Source organism: Cydia pomonella, chromosome 2 (assembly GCF_033807575.1).
Source record: "Cydia pomonella isolate Wapato2018A chromosome 2, ilCydPomo1, whole genome shotgun sequence".
Lineage (NCBI taxonomy): Eukaryota > Metazoa > Arthropoda > Insecta > Lepidoptera > Tortricidae > Cydia > Cydia pomonella.
In genome coordinates, this window is record NC_084704.1 from 11,765,125 (window position 1) to 11,781,664 (window position 16,540).

The window sequence follows — 16,540 nt, forward strand, 5'->3', positions numbered from 1 at the left end:
CTAAAGTGGCAATTAACTAAGCTTAATAATAGGTCTAACCTAGCTAGTCCATCCACAGTTGTTACAAATTTCAGGGAGAATTTAACTAGGGGAAAACTTCAAAAAGTGCCAAACGTTTTGTGACTACTGACTACATCTCTGTTATCGTGTTGTTTTAGTGAGCCTATCTTATAAAGATAACTGGGTTGTGTGTACAGAGGTTACATGAGGCTTCAATGTTTACCCATGATGGGGGCCTGTAAATACGCTACTTGAACCGGCACTGTAGTCTGTAGGGTGCCGTATAAACGTAATATAACCAATAACCTTTAATCTGGTGTGACATAATCCGACGCAAAGTCGGCGCAAATCAACGATTTCAAAAGTAAAGATAGGCCTGTTCATATATGTAATTCCGACCGAACATTCTCGTTTGGTGCGCACCAGTGGAATGACACAACGCGATTGGTTGATGAGTTCGCATCACGCGCGCGATTGGTCGCAAGTGTCGCAACTAGTTGCGTTGGACTGCACGTTTGGCTTGCATTCGTGTGTTCACCAGCAGTGTTGGCCGAACGTTAATTAGAATTGACCATTAACCATTACAAATTGAACCGCAAAGCGTAACGGACGGTTACAATTTATGGTTCAATTTGTAATGGCTAATGGTCAATTCTAATTAACGTTCGACCAACACTGCTCACCAGTGTGCTGGCCCCGCAAAGCAAAGCCAAAGCCCCGTCTTTAAGAAGTATTATATAACGCAATGGCGCAAATAAGGCTTCTTTCGACTTCTTAAGACGTCGGATGTTTTGTATGGAAAAGTATTTTTTTTGCGATTTCGTGCATCGCCCCATAGCAAAAGTGGGTATGACCTACCTACCTACATATCTGACGAAAATTAGGTCGTCTTGGGGTGATTATTGTCTTCAGGAAATATGTCTTGATTAATAGCTTCATTTTTTTTTAATTTACAGCGCACTTTTATAGAGTAGACGTATCTTAATACGTATCAGATCTGGTAAGCGGTCACCACTCGTTGATTAGACGGGTCCTATCTCACCAATACCATGACTCACACGGCAACCGAGCCAAGTCTGTTGGTGGTTGGTGTGGACTCTCCGAATAAATAATAGAATTGACGTATCACTCTCAAAGAATGTGCCAATAAACTAGAAAGGGAGAGAAATAATGGCAATTAGCACCGTAATTAAATTGCAAAAATGAAGTGTTACCGTGTATATCAGATTGCCTCTACACCAGGGTGTGATCTGTCCGTGACATTTACCGCGCCCCATGGCATAATTAAAACGTCCTTATACAAACACGGTATAGTCTAGTTAATTTAACGTTATCAGCTAGCTAAGCACGCATTAACTGTCTCATATTATCATATAAAACACGTATCATCGTTCATAATCTCTCCGACAGTGTTCTATCCAACGTTTATCGAAGCGAGTCCTTACAGAGATTTATTGGTGCTAAATTACTCAAAGTAAATTGTTTACATAAATCGCGGAAGTTTAGGAATTTGTGTTTATTTTCGGTGACGACGTTCTAATGTTTTTATAGCGCGTGACGTGCCCGATTGACTTGTGCAAGAGGTGACCATGCCCTAATAGCAGGTGACCAAACTTCACCGACGTAAAGTGGATAGTCTCTGTTTATTATTAGATTAATAGTTCAGGTGATTAAAACCACTTGACTGAACTTTTGATTTAAGCGGTCGTGGGTATCAAAGATGTGCTCGATCAAAAAGATGTTTAAAAAACTTTCAGTTTCGAATTGTCGCAAAGTAAGTGCATTGTGTGTTTTTCTTTGTCGATAAACAGTGATATGTAAATTCACGTTGTTTAACATTTTCGGAACCATATTAGTCGGGTCAACAACTTGCTGGAAGATAAGGATCGAATGTAGAATATTGCGAAGTAGCGCAATAGCGCATTGCGTATATTTTTGAATGTACGGAGCATTAGTTTCGATTCATTTCCGCCGGGACTGTGGTGTATAGTTATCTGTAATCTACATTTATTTTATCGTTGTATTCATTCTAATCTTTTGTAAAAATCTTACTTTTCTATAGTTTAATTTAGCTTACATTTTGGCATACTTAATAGCATGTTAAATACGGTGGAATTATACTTAAAATGATTCGTACTATTGTAAAATAATAAATAAGTATTGTATATGAATCGTCTAGCCATACTCGTAAGGTACTTGTTTAGCTGTTTTCCTAAATTATATACTTACGCATTACGCTTCTCATAATAACGTAAATAAACAAATAGTTAAAGATAATGCATGAGCAATGACACGTACAGTTTTCAGTTGAACGGCTAATTTCCTACCTGTGAAAAAAGCGTGTGACCTGCTTTAAAAATATGCCTTTATAAATACATAACCCACAATCTTGGTCAACGGCCTCTGACCTCATTCCTAGCAACACTTGCCAAGCTAACATTTGTTCGATTCTTCTGAACACCCACCCATTCCAACTCATGCTGTTTACGTGAAACTACTTCCTATTATAAACTATCCGCGAATCATAGTCCCGAATTAGTTGGTGTAGTGTGGTTTAACCCCCTCCTATTGTCTTAGTTAATTCGGTCCCCCTTAGATTATTGTGGCATCAATTCGTTTGGGCGCTGTGCCAAATAAGCAAAATGTCAATACGATGCATTATCACTGTTACTTGCGTGATGGCGATAACTGTCTCTTACCGGCCTATAAACCATCCAAGTTGACGTGCCTTTGAATAAGAAAAAATCCTTGTAAAAACTCATGTTAACGGTCCATTAAACTATAAAAATCAAAGAAGTGCTGAAAAGTGGGTTTTGTCACTCGCGTTCGAAATGTTAACCCGTTCATCAACCTTGACATGTTTGTGCTGTTATATTTGAAGCGGCATCCAGTGTGCAAGGTGTAATACAATGAGTTTTTCTTTTAAATTTACCGGCAATGCTTGCCAAATTCGTTAGTGAAATCTTCCAGCGTGGTGCTCTTGAGTCACAACACCTGGTTTATTTCTGAACGCCGATGCTTCCATCCAGGCGTAAGTCCACACTTACCTCAGGTACCGAGGAGCTGAGTCCTAGAGCGGCTTATAAAACTCACGTTCGGAATAACAAACTCTTGCAACACTGTTAACGCCGTTAAACAGTTTTCGTTTCGCAATTATAGCCCTAAACACCTGAGTGACATGGCGGTCATTTCGTTGATAGTTGAAAAAGTGAGTTTTTTTTATTATGTTGTTGCCAAAACCTCGTGGTTTTCAGCTGTTTGTGAGTGGGAACACGTGCGTTTATTTTACGCGATTCGTTGATTTTACTACGATAAACTCCGCGATAAAATCAAGGTCAGTCTGTTAATGCTCGTTTCTGTTTAAGGTAGGATCGCTTAACAATATTTTAAATGTTTGTATAACATATAAACATAGAATAACCGGAATATCGTGGTCACTGTTGAATTAACAAAGTTATTAGTTACATTTCACACCGTGCGATCTCATCATTTCGTGCATAGATAGATACATGTATATCTTCTATCGTTAAGTAGTTACAATCGCGTGTTATTTGAGGTTATTGACTACAGCAAAACGCCATATAAGTTGTAAATTGACAGACATAGCCTGTCGGCTGCTTTTTATAGCTACTTGAACCCAGAACTTTGTGTGTGTAAATTGTAATAAAATTGCATATGTAAATTTGTTCGTTTTATTATATGTTTGCGTGATCTTTGAAAGCTGAATTTAAACTCGTAATGAGAAATATGTGATTGTACTTTACCGTGTGCGTGGTTATATTTTGAATGAAAGATAAAAAATAATAATAATATAAGCATCTTATTTATATAGGTAAAATATTCCCTTTATATCAATTATTAGTATTATTTATTACTAAACATTCGAATTTATAAAGCATATACTTACTTTTCACAATTAATTAATCAGAATCAAACTGGAATTTAGCATTTAAGCATAGTCTAAGTAATGATTCTTCAAGCCAGGGCTTACCGTAACTAATTGATTTGTTATAGATAATTAATTGTGAACATGGATGGGAAGTCGCCCAGAAAACATAAGAACTTTATTGTCTGCACTAGATTACTGAAGTCTAACTAAATCAAATTATGATAGCAAGTTGATATTATTAAGGTATTCTATGAATCACTTTTTGACCTACCCTACTAGCAACAGTAACTAGTTAGTCTGGATATATTTAAAGTCCGAATTATGGTCACTCTTACTTGACTTATTTAATGTATAACACTTTTAACTCTTGCGTTTTGTACACATATTTAATGTTATTAACGGGCAAAAGGTACTATAATAAAAGGTCAAATAATGAGTTTTATTTAATGTAATTTATTGTTTTTGTTTTACAAAATCTGTTGAACCAGCACTCGTATTACAAATGAGTTTAATTTATACGCCGATTTTTTTCAGAACCTACAGCAATCGCCGACCCCCACTTGCCCGGCCATCAGCCCAGCCCTGCCGGTGAGCTCAGTGACCTCAATGCCGGTGCCGAAGAAGGTCGTCAAGACCGGCAAGAAGAAGGTCAAGTCAAAGAAGATCAAAGTCCCCAAAGTCTCTCATACCGTGTGCAACCATGGGGAAGATGAGGCGGAAGAGTGAGTACTTATTACCGTGAGCTCCGTCCCGAACATGAGCCTATACTTACTCGTGTCCTTATAAAGTCGGTGCCTCGCCTTACAAAATTAGTAGCGGAAGCATTCCTTATCCGTTACTCGTTACCTGAGAAGGTCGCCAATACCGGCAAAAACGTCTACGAAGGTTTCGCGGCCTGCCAGAGCCACAAATGGTGAGAATAAAGTTCCAAAAGAGGAATAAAATAAGGGTTGATTAAAAGAAACCAAAGTTAGGAACACGGTGTTGATTGTGTAAAATAGAATAAAATAATACTTTTCCATAAAAAGCTCTTCATACACTTTTGATACTTTTTTTTGAAGATCGTCAGTATCGGCAAAAAGGTCAAGTTGAAGAAGAACAAAGTTCCTAAGGTTTCCTTACATAATTGTATGTAATTATACATAGAGCCCTTCGTTGTGCCCGCTGTCTAAGTAGCGGAACGAAAATTAGTTAAGCTCCCCAAGGGAGCTATAGAAAAGTAGTGATGAAAAAAATTATTAAGAGGAAGCATAAACCGAATATGCTTACAGTAAACAAGGCCGAAGTTACGTTATTAGCCGGGTCCACACAGAGAGAGCATACGCGCGAGGCAATTTCCTAACGCACACACCGGCCAGTTTAGATGTCCCTCAGCCGAGGCGGCGCGTGCGTTTTCCTCGGCCGAAGCACGTCTACACTAGCAGTTTTGTGCGTGAGGAAGTTGCCTCGCGGGTATGCTCGCTCTGTGTGGACCCGGCTATTAACAAACCAGGTGGGAACACCTGTTATAAACAGAATAAAATTATCAGGCGCGAATTTATGTAGCTAAATACTTAGACCATGTTTAACTACTCGGCCGTCTTACTTTACTCGTTATCATAACATAAGCCTTAGCTTAACGTCACATACCGTCTGCAAAAACTTTATAGTTTTAAGGAAACTTGCGTCTACTAATTGATCCCAATTTTCGCAGCGCGCTCAGCCGCTCCCCCTCCCCCGACGGCCACACCGACGGAGCCTGGCAGATGGAGACGGACATTATCGACGTGCTGAAAGAGAAACCTCCACCCAAGCTCGACTCCGTCGAAAGCCCGCCCTCCGCGAAACTTACTCCGAAGACCAACGGGGTTAGCGCGCCGAAGAAAGTTCTAGAAGCGAAAGGTAAAGATTACATGAATATTTACTTTGTACTGTAGATATTCGCACTACCTTTATTGGTCGGATTCGTCAGGTTAGGTCAGACAACGACAAAGAAAATGACTAGTAGTTAGTCTGGATAGCATCAACTTCATCATCGGCGAGTTGGTTGGTTGGTAGAATCTTTCTTTCTTCTTTGCTTGTAGGGCTTCAAATATATTCTTCCACTGACTTTGGTCCTGGGCAGTTAGGATAACCTCCTCCCACCCCAACCCCAATGCACCCAACTCTTGCTCGGAACGGCGAGTAGTCATTAAAGACGATTGTTTCCGTTTGCCGGGCATCTTCCAGGTCAGGGCCACTTTGGATAGGTGGGTGTCAGGTTTCCTTCCCAGGGTATACCCAATCCAATGCTTTTTCCGCGTCTGCGTGGCTAGCACAGGAGTGGCGCGACAGTATCTCGCCCGCGAGATAGACTACCCGTCCCTCTTTAATTAATACAATTAGAAAAAGGCGAGGGCGAGATACCCCTTTCTTTATGTATAGGTGTTCCTGTTCTCTGGTTATTCTTCATAAGTCAGAGTTAGGCAAGGTAGGCAGGTTGATACGTAGTACTTCAATCTGTATTCCTTCTAAAAGCTCAAGCTTAATACAGTAGGATTTTAGTAAACCGTTGTGTCTCTCTCTATACTATAATAAACGAATAAAATATTACATTGACCAATTTTCAGTTCCAGAAAAAAAATCTCACATCAAAGAAGAAATGTTCTTCACAGCTTTGCATACGACAAATCCTTTCAAATACACTCCAACTCGTAAAGGTTCGCGTCACTTTTCTTCAGTATCAAATTTTTATACATTTACGCAAGTTCTTTCATCAAGTCTAGTTCATATACTGCTATTTATTATTACTGTTTTAATGTGTAATAGATTTTGTCATATAATGTATAAAAAATTGAATAGCCCATCTATTAAAAGTTTTACCCCCAACTAGCTTTTAGATTTTTTATATTATTTCTATTCAGAGTCATGAGCTATTTCGATCCTAATACGAGAAAAAAAAAGTGACCCCGACATTCAAAAAACAATATTTCTTCGTTTTTTACGGTCATAGCATAAAAGGTTCTATTGGAAACCGTAACCGTAACGGACCAAAAGCTCTTGATTCTGAGTAGAAATAATATAAAAAATCCCAACGCTAAAACGAAAAAATTGGTACAACTTTAAATAGAAATGCCCAGATAACAAAAGGAAAATGAATAGGCGGGTCCACACAGAGCGAGCGAGTGAGTACGTATGTGCGAGGCAATTTCCTCGCACACAAAACTGCCAGTATAGACGTGCCTCGGCCGAGGCGGCGCGCGCGTTTTCCTCGCCTGAGCGCGCTGCCTCGGCCGAGGCACGTCTACACTAACATTTGTGCGCGTGAACATTGCCTCGCGCGTATGCTCGCTCTGTGTGGACCCGCCTATTGAAAAGTTATGTGCTTCACTATTTTAGATTTAGTTGTGTGTATCCTTATTATAGGTAGTATAATGCTAGATTTTTAAATCTTCGTTATTCGTTCATTTAGTATTTTAATTTCTGGTAATGTTGGTAATAGTAGTAAAAGATCCCATAAACTTGTCAAATCACGTAAAGTCGTTCGGCGAAGTGGGAGGTGTTGAGAGCCAAGCAGTTGTCAACAAAGTTATAAATTAGGTCGGAACTGACCTAATACAACATTCCTACCGAAACTTTGAATATACTGCGAATATTTATTGAGAAGTAATGAACATTCACAGTAAATGCGAAGTTTATTTTTATATCTAGACGAAATTCTATTTACTTTCTATTTTTTTCAGGGAATTTCTTTGCAGCTGACTGTATAATTAATTGCGTCTTGTTACTTAAAAGTGATTAGGAATGATTATTAAGGTAGAAATAAATCAGGATAGATATCCTTCCTGAACCGTGTAGTCTACCGAAATTGTTATTTTTATACAGCCCAGCAATAAGACTATTCTATTTTTGGCAATTATCAACATGAAAACTAAGTAAGGATGTTAACCTTTCTGAATTCCAGAATCACCTCTGTGCATACCCGACACCGCAACCAACTGCCTGCGCCAGTCCCTGTTCCCGCGCGTGCCGCCGTACCTGAAGTTCGTGAGCTACGACGAGGCGACGGCGCAGAAGATCCCCGCGCCCATACAGAAGCACCTCAAGTGGAAGCTCACCAGCATTACACCTATAGTCGTCAAAAAAACACTCACCAATTCGGGCTTCCGGCTTGTTAAGAGCGAGTGTGACACTGCCGAATGTCCTCAAGAAGGTATTATTTAATTATGTGATATACCTATACAATTTCTCATTGCGAAAGGGGTTAAGTGCATTATGAGCGTAAGAAAGAAAAAGTTGAATATATAGTTACATATTGTTGTAAGTATAGACAACGGGCGACTAAGATTGCGTGTTCTTCGTCCTCGCTTTCGGTTCGTCCGACAAATTGATGCAAATAACTGCATCTGGTCATGTCATTTAGAATAATGAGTACATGCAATAAAGTGTTATGCTTATTTTGCCTTTTATTTTTACAGAAACGGTAGAATGGATCGGTATATGGGGCAAACACATGAAGTCCCTAATGTTTAGGGCGATCAAAGACGGCCAGAAAATGAACCACTTCCCGGGCACCTTCCAAATCGGCCGCAAAGACCGCTTATGGAGAAACCTGCAGAAGCTGGTGGCCAAGTTTGGGGACAAAGAGTTTGGTATCATGCCCAAATCGTATGTCCTGCCGCACGACTTGAAGTTATTGAAGTATGACTGGGAAAAGTATGCAGCTAATAATGAGAGGTGGATCATCAAACCGGTAAGAATAAAATAATTTCATTTTGTCATTTTTTTACTTACTTGATCGTAAGAACTTCACTCGCTATTCTTTCGAAGATTTCTGCAAAATAAAATTGTATGGTGAACCTATTCGGTTTGTTTCTTGTATGATTTAAAAGGTTATAAAATGAAGTTAGATATCAAGTGTGCACAGCTTGAATAGTTCCTTTCGTCCTTCGCCAGCCGGCATCCGCCCGCGGCACCGGCATCAAGGTGGTCTCCCGCTGGACGCAGATCCCTAAGAAACGGCCCGTGGTCGTGCAGCGCTACGTGTCCAAACCGTACCTCATCAACGGCAACAAGTTCGACATGCGCCTCTACGTGCTCGTCACGTCCGTGCACCCGCTCAGGATATACTTGTTCAAGGACGGACTCGCCAGATTTGCATCAGGTAAACATGTGCAGATCTGTGTCCAAAATATACCTCATTAAGTAACATGTTATTATACGACCTTCAAAGCTTCAAGAAAAGAGCGTCCTCCTAACTTAAATGCCGCCAACGCACTTACAACCCCTCTGGTGTTGCAGGTGTCTATGAGCGGTAATCGCTTACCATCAAGTGATCCGTCTGATCGCTTGCCTCCTCTATCATAAAAAAAAAATTAGGCATTTCTCTTGTTCGATTTATGAAAAACGCACTTTTAGCATCTCTGAGAAACATGTGGTCCTGGGGGTAAAAACATAAAGCAAAAGAGGATTACTTTTGAAACAAGAGATTTAAAACCGAATTTTTAAGACCTGCTGAGATCCATTATTACATTTGATATAAAGAAAATCACAATTTCAGTGAAATACAACGATGAGCTGACGTCACTCAACGATAGGTACATGCACCTAACCAACTACTCCATCAACAGACTGTCCAAGAACTACACGCCCAACGAAGATTTCGCGGCCTGCGAGGGCCACAAATGGTGAGAATATAGTTATAACTAAGAATAAGGTTTGATTAAAATAAACATACGTTAGGAATGTGTAAAATAAAGTCAAAATACTGTTCTGTTAAAGAAAATATTAATCCACATAATCCACAGCCATCAACAAATTGACAAATTGTATATGGTATAGCATAGGATTATTATTTTAGGCGTTTCCAAATGAAATGTACTCTTACTCACTTTTTGTCACTATGGCATGTGTTATTATGCTGCTTTGGCTGATAATGATGATTATGACAGATACATGAGCGTATCATGTGTGAATTACGGGTACCTAATGATTCCCCGGACAATTTTTAGCAGATATACTCTACTAAAGATTGCATAAACGAAACGACCACTTACTCTGCCAAATGAAATTCGCCCAATAAATATTCTACCTAATTACACAGAAGCGAACTGAAGCGTAGGCGAATTAAGAATCTACCAAAAGTTACATCTACGAATTAATTACTCTGTGAAATGATGATCGGCGACACGTTATCTGCGAAACGAAAATCGGCGTTTTTTTTCTCGGGGAATCAATAGGGCACCGTGAATTACGCTTATAACAAAGTGTTCAAAAGTCATTACAGGTGTTATTTTTCTTTCACCTTATTGTACTTATCACGAAAAAGATGAAGGTGATTGATTCAAGTAATAACATTTCAGGACGCTTCAAAGCTTGTTCCAATACTTAAAATCAGAGAAGAACGTGGATACGGACGCACTATGGAACTCAATGAAGGACCTCGTTATCAAGACTGTGATCTCTGGCGAAGCTAGCATCAGTTCGCTGACGAAAGCTAACATCACTTCGCGGTACAACTGCTACGAGCTCTTCGGCATCGATGTACTGCTGGACGAGGATCTGAAACCGTGGTTGTTGGAGGTAAGTTCAGTGATAGACTGCCCGACCGTTTGAAATACAACCTTGATTCTGAGGGGTCTAAACATACCAGGAATAAAAATTACCTTGAAGTTAAAATAATTTTAATTATTGACAAGGGAGTAAGCCATAACGTAACGAGAGAATAATATATAATCTGTTATATAAAATAAAGTGACTTTATAAATTCCTTGCTTTTTTTAATTGTTGGTAAGGTAAGCATTTGACCACAATCTCACCTGATGGTAACTGCCGATGCAGTCTACGATGGAGCATGCTTACCTACAAGATGTCTAGTCACTCTCGATTCAAAAAGATCGTAATGTTGCAGTTTTTTGCCAATGTAATTAGATATTTTAGGAATTACTCTATTAACTTGCAGCGGCGATATTCGCAATTCTTAATCTGACTGCTTTGGTAGCCTTTATAGTGTCCGCTTTTTCACACGGGCATTTTTATCTCCCAACGCCTCCAGCTTGTTGGCAGATGTCGTCCTTCATTATGTCATGGAGGTAATATTGAATAATGCTCGTACGAGGGGAGCGGTAAGCAGCATTCATCAGCATCGTACGTGTAGGTGTTCGTTAAAGCTGGCCGCGAGAGGGTAACGCGTGCACGTGTGTGTGCAGGTGAACATCTCGCCGAGCCTGCACAGCGCGTCGCCGCTGGACACGCACGTGAAGGGCCCGCTGGTGCGCGCCGTGCTCAACATCGCGCAGTTCCAGGTGCCGCTCAAGGTCAACCTCGACATGCTCGTCAAGGAGCGCCCGCACAAGCTGGTCAGTATTCGACCCTACTCGCTACGGCCCTGCCTCTTTTTATTTAACGTTCTACACACCACTTTACTTTCATTGGAAAATTGTTGTTATTTCTACTTCGAAATGCGAGCTCTTTCGACTCTAATATCGATTCCGGGCTAATTTTATTGACTTTATATGACGGCAACGGAATGTCCGGAACGGAAAGGTTTACGGAAAGGCTTGCCTTGATGCGTGATTAGTTAATTATTTTTAGGTACGGTATTTACTAATAATGTTTTTTTCTTTAGGGTGGATTACCTTACGACAGCAGATTATATACAGTGTATTTGTCTAAAGAAGAGAGAGACAAGCATATTATTTACACTAATATGGAAGAAAGAGATTTGGTAAGATTTTATTTCATTTTACTTAAACACACATTTGTTATAAAGAAACGATTTATATGATAAAATGGGTCTTCATGTTGAGTTTTCCGTTATTAAATATCATGCTAACAGCAACCCGCTTAACCCTTTGACCACCAGAGACGTCGACTGACGCGCGCGGCTATTAACCTTCGTGTATTCGGATAATGTTCTCGATGACGCGACGCGCACGATAGACGTAGAGTCAAAGGGTTACCTGACTTTGAATAGATCTTATTTCACCACCTGCACCTGCCGCGATAGCAGAGGACGCTGGTTTGATTCCAGCCTGGGGCACTGGAGGCCTTGGTCATTTTTTCTTAGTATATGACATTTATTTCAGTTTATAATTTATATAGTAGTGTTTCTACTTGAAATAAAAACAAATTAAAGTATTTTCTAAAAATAATTTAATTGCAATAAAGTGACCTGTTTATGTGCAATAAAGTGACATACATACATACATAATTTGTTCTAATACTTTTAATAGTATTGATTGGCAGCGCCATCTCTCTCGCTAGCTCGGTATCACCTGAGTTGATCCAGTTAGAAGGTATGAACCATACTGTTCTACCTTACAGATGGCTAGGGGGCGCCGTAAGCCTTCATTAAGAAATGCATATACTTGGAAAAATTCGACCAATGCTGCCGTGACCCCGGTGGCCGAGTGGTTTAGGCACCTGCCGCGATAGCAGAGGACGCTGTTTCGATTACAGCCTGGGGCACTAGAGGCTTTGGTCACTTTTTCTTAGTATATGACATTTATTTCAGATCTTATTTCGTTGCAATAAAGATTGCGAACGGTCCCTCAACTGCGTTAACGATGATATTTCAGTACTTACGCGACATCCTGTCGACGCTGACGCCCGACGACGTGCGACACCTCATCCAGGCGGAGGACGAGCTCACGCAGTCCGAGGACATGGAGCGGATATTCCCCACGAAGACCACTCACCACTACCTCAACTACCTCAGCGGCCCGCGCTACTACAACCGGCTCTTTGACGCGTGGGAGACGCGGTACGGCACCAACAGGGAAGCAGGTAAGATTTTTCTCTTCTATGAGTTTGACGACGAGTCATTCAGGCAGAGGACGAGCTCACGGAGTCTGACATGGAGCGGATATCCCCACGAATAACATTCATCACTACCTCAGCGGGCCGCGCTACTACAACCGGCTCTTTGAGGCGCGGGAGAGGCGGGCGGTACGGCATCAACAGGGAAGCGGATAAGATTTTTCTCTTTTATGAGTTTGGTGACGAGTCATCCGGGCAGAGGACGAGCTCACAAAGTCTGACATGGAGTTGATATCCCCACGAATAACACTCAATATTACCTCAACTGCCTCAGCGCGTGGGAGATTTAAGTCTTGTTTGTATGGGGACAAGACAAGCTTCGAGATTGTCTGTGGATGAGTTAATTTACTCTTAAGAAATGAACTGCGTATCCCTTACAAATCGCATGCAAAACTTTTTTAACCATTTTAGCGGGCCATGCAATGAAGTTCCTTTGGCGATTGAGAGACGATTTGGCATAAATTTTGAAACATGTAAGCTACATAGCAATAAGAATTGTGATTGACTGTGAGCGAGCCCATCCATTAATAAACGTGAGGCGGATATTCCTCACTAAAATGCGACATAACCTCGGCGAACTTCTTTGGCCATTGAGAGGCTTCTGTGTGACAATCGAGTCAATCGTCAACGTTAACTGGACATGGCACACTTCCGGTTGCAGGGCTGCTGCTGCTCCGCAACCTGTGCGACATCGGCTACCACCTGGAGGTGCCGCCCGTGCCGCTGAAGGTAACTATGCTGGCGCACGCCGCGCGCACCTTGCAGCACCACGCACACAGACTGCTGCTCTATCTCTGCTCGTTTGTGGCGTGGTGACCTTTGGACGCCATTCTTTTTGCCGTAGAGTTCAATTAAACTCATTTCCATGGACGTTTGTTATATGTGAATTATATAAATATTAGTTCATGTTATCCAGTAAGACTTTGCTAGAAAAGGAATTCTATGGCACACGGAATTGTGTCTATAGGGATCTGTTATATTACTGGAATACTGCGCAAAGTTAATTAGGCATAGGTAAGTGCCAGCACTTCTTGACCCATTCACCTAACCGCGATTTGAACTCCTTATTTCGAAGGAAGTGCTTATTACGCGTTTATTCGGTTTATGTTTTGCAATTTGTCGTGAATCAGATTCCAGTTGTGTTGCAATCCCTCAACTCCCTCGTGGTAGTAATGACTTGGGAAATCGTTTTATATATTTATGTTTGATAACTACGGAATGGAGAATGAATTATATATTAAGTTAATAGAAATATAACGAGTATATTAAGTTTAAAAAAATGAGATTATAAGTCGACAGTGTCTCCTGTTTTGCAATTAACTGTTTACTAAAATTCAATCTGTACCCGTACCACGAGTCACTGACGGTGTCCTCAGTCCACACTGACATAATAAGCTATCGTCTACGTAACTTACTTTCTATACATCTTGCTAGCACTACTAATATGTGAGTACGAGCGACATGCATAGAGAGTAAGTTACGTAGATGTTAGCGTATATGTCAATGTGTGACTCGTAAGGTTACAGAACTATACGGCTTACCAAGAGATATTGAAAATATCTGACATCTAGTCAATTCCAAGGTTAATTCATTCTCTGTACTTATTACTATTTGACGGCATTATGTCTGGATCCGATTGGAATGGTACTTAAGGTGGCGTCACTTAGTATTTTCTTTTGCAATCTTTACGAGGCCAACAGATATTTTGTCATCCAATCTTCATGTTATGTCAATGTCATGCTGTGTAAAGATTGCAAATATTCATTATTTATATGTTGGTTTGGGTTTCTTCATTGCGTTACCTTCTTATTATTTACATTTGTTACGATAATATTATATATTTATATTTAAGAGTGTATTTAATATATGTATCACATTTATAATGAGAGATACCCGCTAAGGGTGATTATTTAATTTTATTAGGCAAGAAATTTAGGAAATGAAAGAGATAGCTTCAACTCCGTTGCATACCGCGGAGTCTGCATTTATAATGTTAAAAATATGGTAGGTCAGGATTATAGGTAGGACCAAGGAGGGAATAGTGGCTCTATAGAAAAAAGCCGAGTACAGTGGCTCATTCAACCTAATTTCAACACGAGAGAAGCGATATTGGGGCGACTGAGCTGTTCGAGCTGAGCCGCTGTTTCCGCCTTGACCCTAATTGTAGAAGTATACCAGTTTGTGTACAACAAGAAGTAGCCAAATGTTAGACAATAAATGTTAATGAAATAAGTATTAACTTCAGGTCCTTAAAAACTTGTAATACGCAGCAGAGACCTCTCCTTTAAATACTTTTAAAATAGAGTTATCTGCTTGTAATACAAGTTATATTTTTCCTTTAGGGGCATATACGTCGAAGTGTTAAAACGTCCAGAGTCACAATGTTCTACTGGCGATAAGTCCAAATGTAATATTGTCCTAATACGAGAATGTCTGGTATTGTTATGTCCTTTGGTCATTCATTAAGTCAAACTGTTATAATGCCCACTGTAATAATTCACATTTTGGACGTTGTGACACCTATTTATTCTGACATTAGGACATCTTAACATGCGGATTTGTGAACATTGGCTATTGTTACATCTGGACTTCCCGAGATCTAGGCATTATTATATTCAGAGTAATAGGAAATATTGCGCAAAACTCTGCGTAGGGGGCGCCACTAGTACAAACACAGGAAACCGCGAAACACGAAAATAGAAAGTTCGTTATTTGCCTCTATCACTCTTGCGTATAATACGAACGATAGAGAGATAGATTTTCGTGTTTCGTGGTAAGCCCTCTGGAAATAAACGGCCTTGATGAATCAATGTCATATTTATTCGTAACAAATTATCTGTGAAAACTTGTCAAAAATATAACAGGGGGTAATACTGCAATGTTCTGCCGCCAGAGTGTAGCACTATAGTTCGTTTTTTAGCATTAGAAAGAAGGTAAGCTATCTTGACGTGTATTTTTAATAGAAAACATGTTTGAAAAATAAGTTACAGAAAATTGTTACACATATAAATCATATACGATTATTTACATTATTTTGCTTTAATAAGTAATATTAACTATTTTTGTAAAAGCGTTTTTCCATTAAAAGGAGATGTCAAGATTATTTACCATTTTTCTAATGCTAATAAAACGAACTATAGTGCTACACTCTGGCGGCAGAACATTGCAGTATTACCCCCTGTTGACAATGGACATTATGACACCTAGCCTTTCTGACACTTGGACAATGCCCCTGAAGAATATTTTTTTACGAAACAAGCCTAAGGACGATGGCAGTAGTTTACTGGCTAAAGACATTATTATACTGTTGATGTCTACTGTAGATTTACACCATCCAAGCGGATGATTAGCTGTATAGACTGACTCTTATCTGAAGAGTAAAGTGTTTTTGAGGATAGAGTAGAAGTTTTAGATATTTCAGAACTAAAATGCTGTGCATTACAGGGCAAATCCGGAGTTAGTGTGGTGAGAAAAGTTTTTACGATAATCGAGCATGTTTTTATTATATTTCTTATATCGATCATATGCTTTGATATACTAAGTCAGTTGTAACTGAATCACGAGTCACGGCGCAAAGCGGCATTGTTTTTCATTGGTTTTTCATTTGGCGTCTGAAAGTGTGATTTAGGTTTTAGATAACGTGTTTTTAATAAAAATGTCTATTGAAATTGGTTTTACTGACGAATTCTTGTTTTATGTTACACGCTTAATTTTTAATAATCAGAATCACGTATATTTTGGCTCGTTTACAAAAAAAAATAGACAAGTGTTGTTCAAAAACATAAAAATATTATATTTCTAAGGGAGAATATGAATTAGGCTAGTTACAAAGTTTAAAAAAAAAATTATAATAAGTCAAGATCAGAATTTGAT

At 39.7% G+C, this 16,540-nt stretch overlaps 1 protein-coding gene across 7 annotated transcripts in view; it reads left to right on the forward strand.

Moving 5' to 3' along the window:
• Positions 1 to 16,540, forward strand: part of LOC133534312 (tubulin monoglutamylase TTLL4-like) — a 30,741-nt gene that overhangs the window by 8,671 nt on the left and 5,530 nt on the right. For 5 of the 7 annotated variants that reach the window (XM_061873423.1, XM_061873453.1, XM_061873447.1 and 2 more), the window contains 12 exons: positions 4,424 to 4,611; positions 5,583 to 5,770; positions 6,478 to 6,567; positions 7,812 to 8,060; positions 8,326 to 8,600; positions 8,804 to 9,011; positions 9,408 to 9,534; positions 10,210 to 10,429; positions 11,056 to 11,205; positions 11,475 to 11,573; positions 12,427 to 12,634; positions 13,329 to 13,396. In XM_061873423.1, coding sequence (XP_061729407.1) covers positions 4,424 to 4,611; positions 5,583 to 5,770; positions 6,478 to 6,567; positions 7,812 to 8,060; positions 8,326 to 8,600; positions 8,804 to 9,011; positions 9,408 to 9,534; positions 10,210 to 10,429; positions 11,056 to 11,205; positions 11,475 to 11,573; positions 12,427 to 12,634; positions 13,329 to 13,396 — 2,070 coding nt within the window. Of the gene's footprint in view, positions 1 to 4,423; positions 4,612 to 5,582; positions 5,771 to 6,477; positions 6,568 to 7,811; positions 8,061 to 8,325; positions 8,601 to 8,803; positions 9,012 to 9,407; positions 9,535 to 10,209; positions 10,430 to 11,055; positions 11,206 to 11,474; positions 11,574 to 12,426; positions 12,635 to 13,328; positions 13,397 to 16,111; positions 16,133 to 16,540 lie in introns of all 7 variants that reach the window. The other 2 variants (XM_061873438.1, XM_061873430.1) reach the window with 2 other exon arrangements.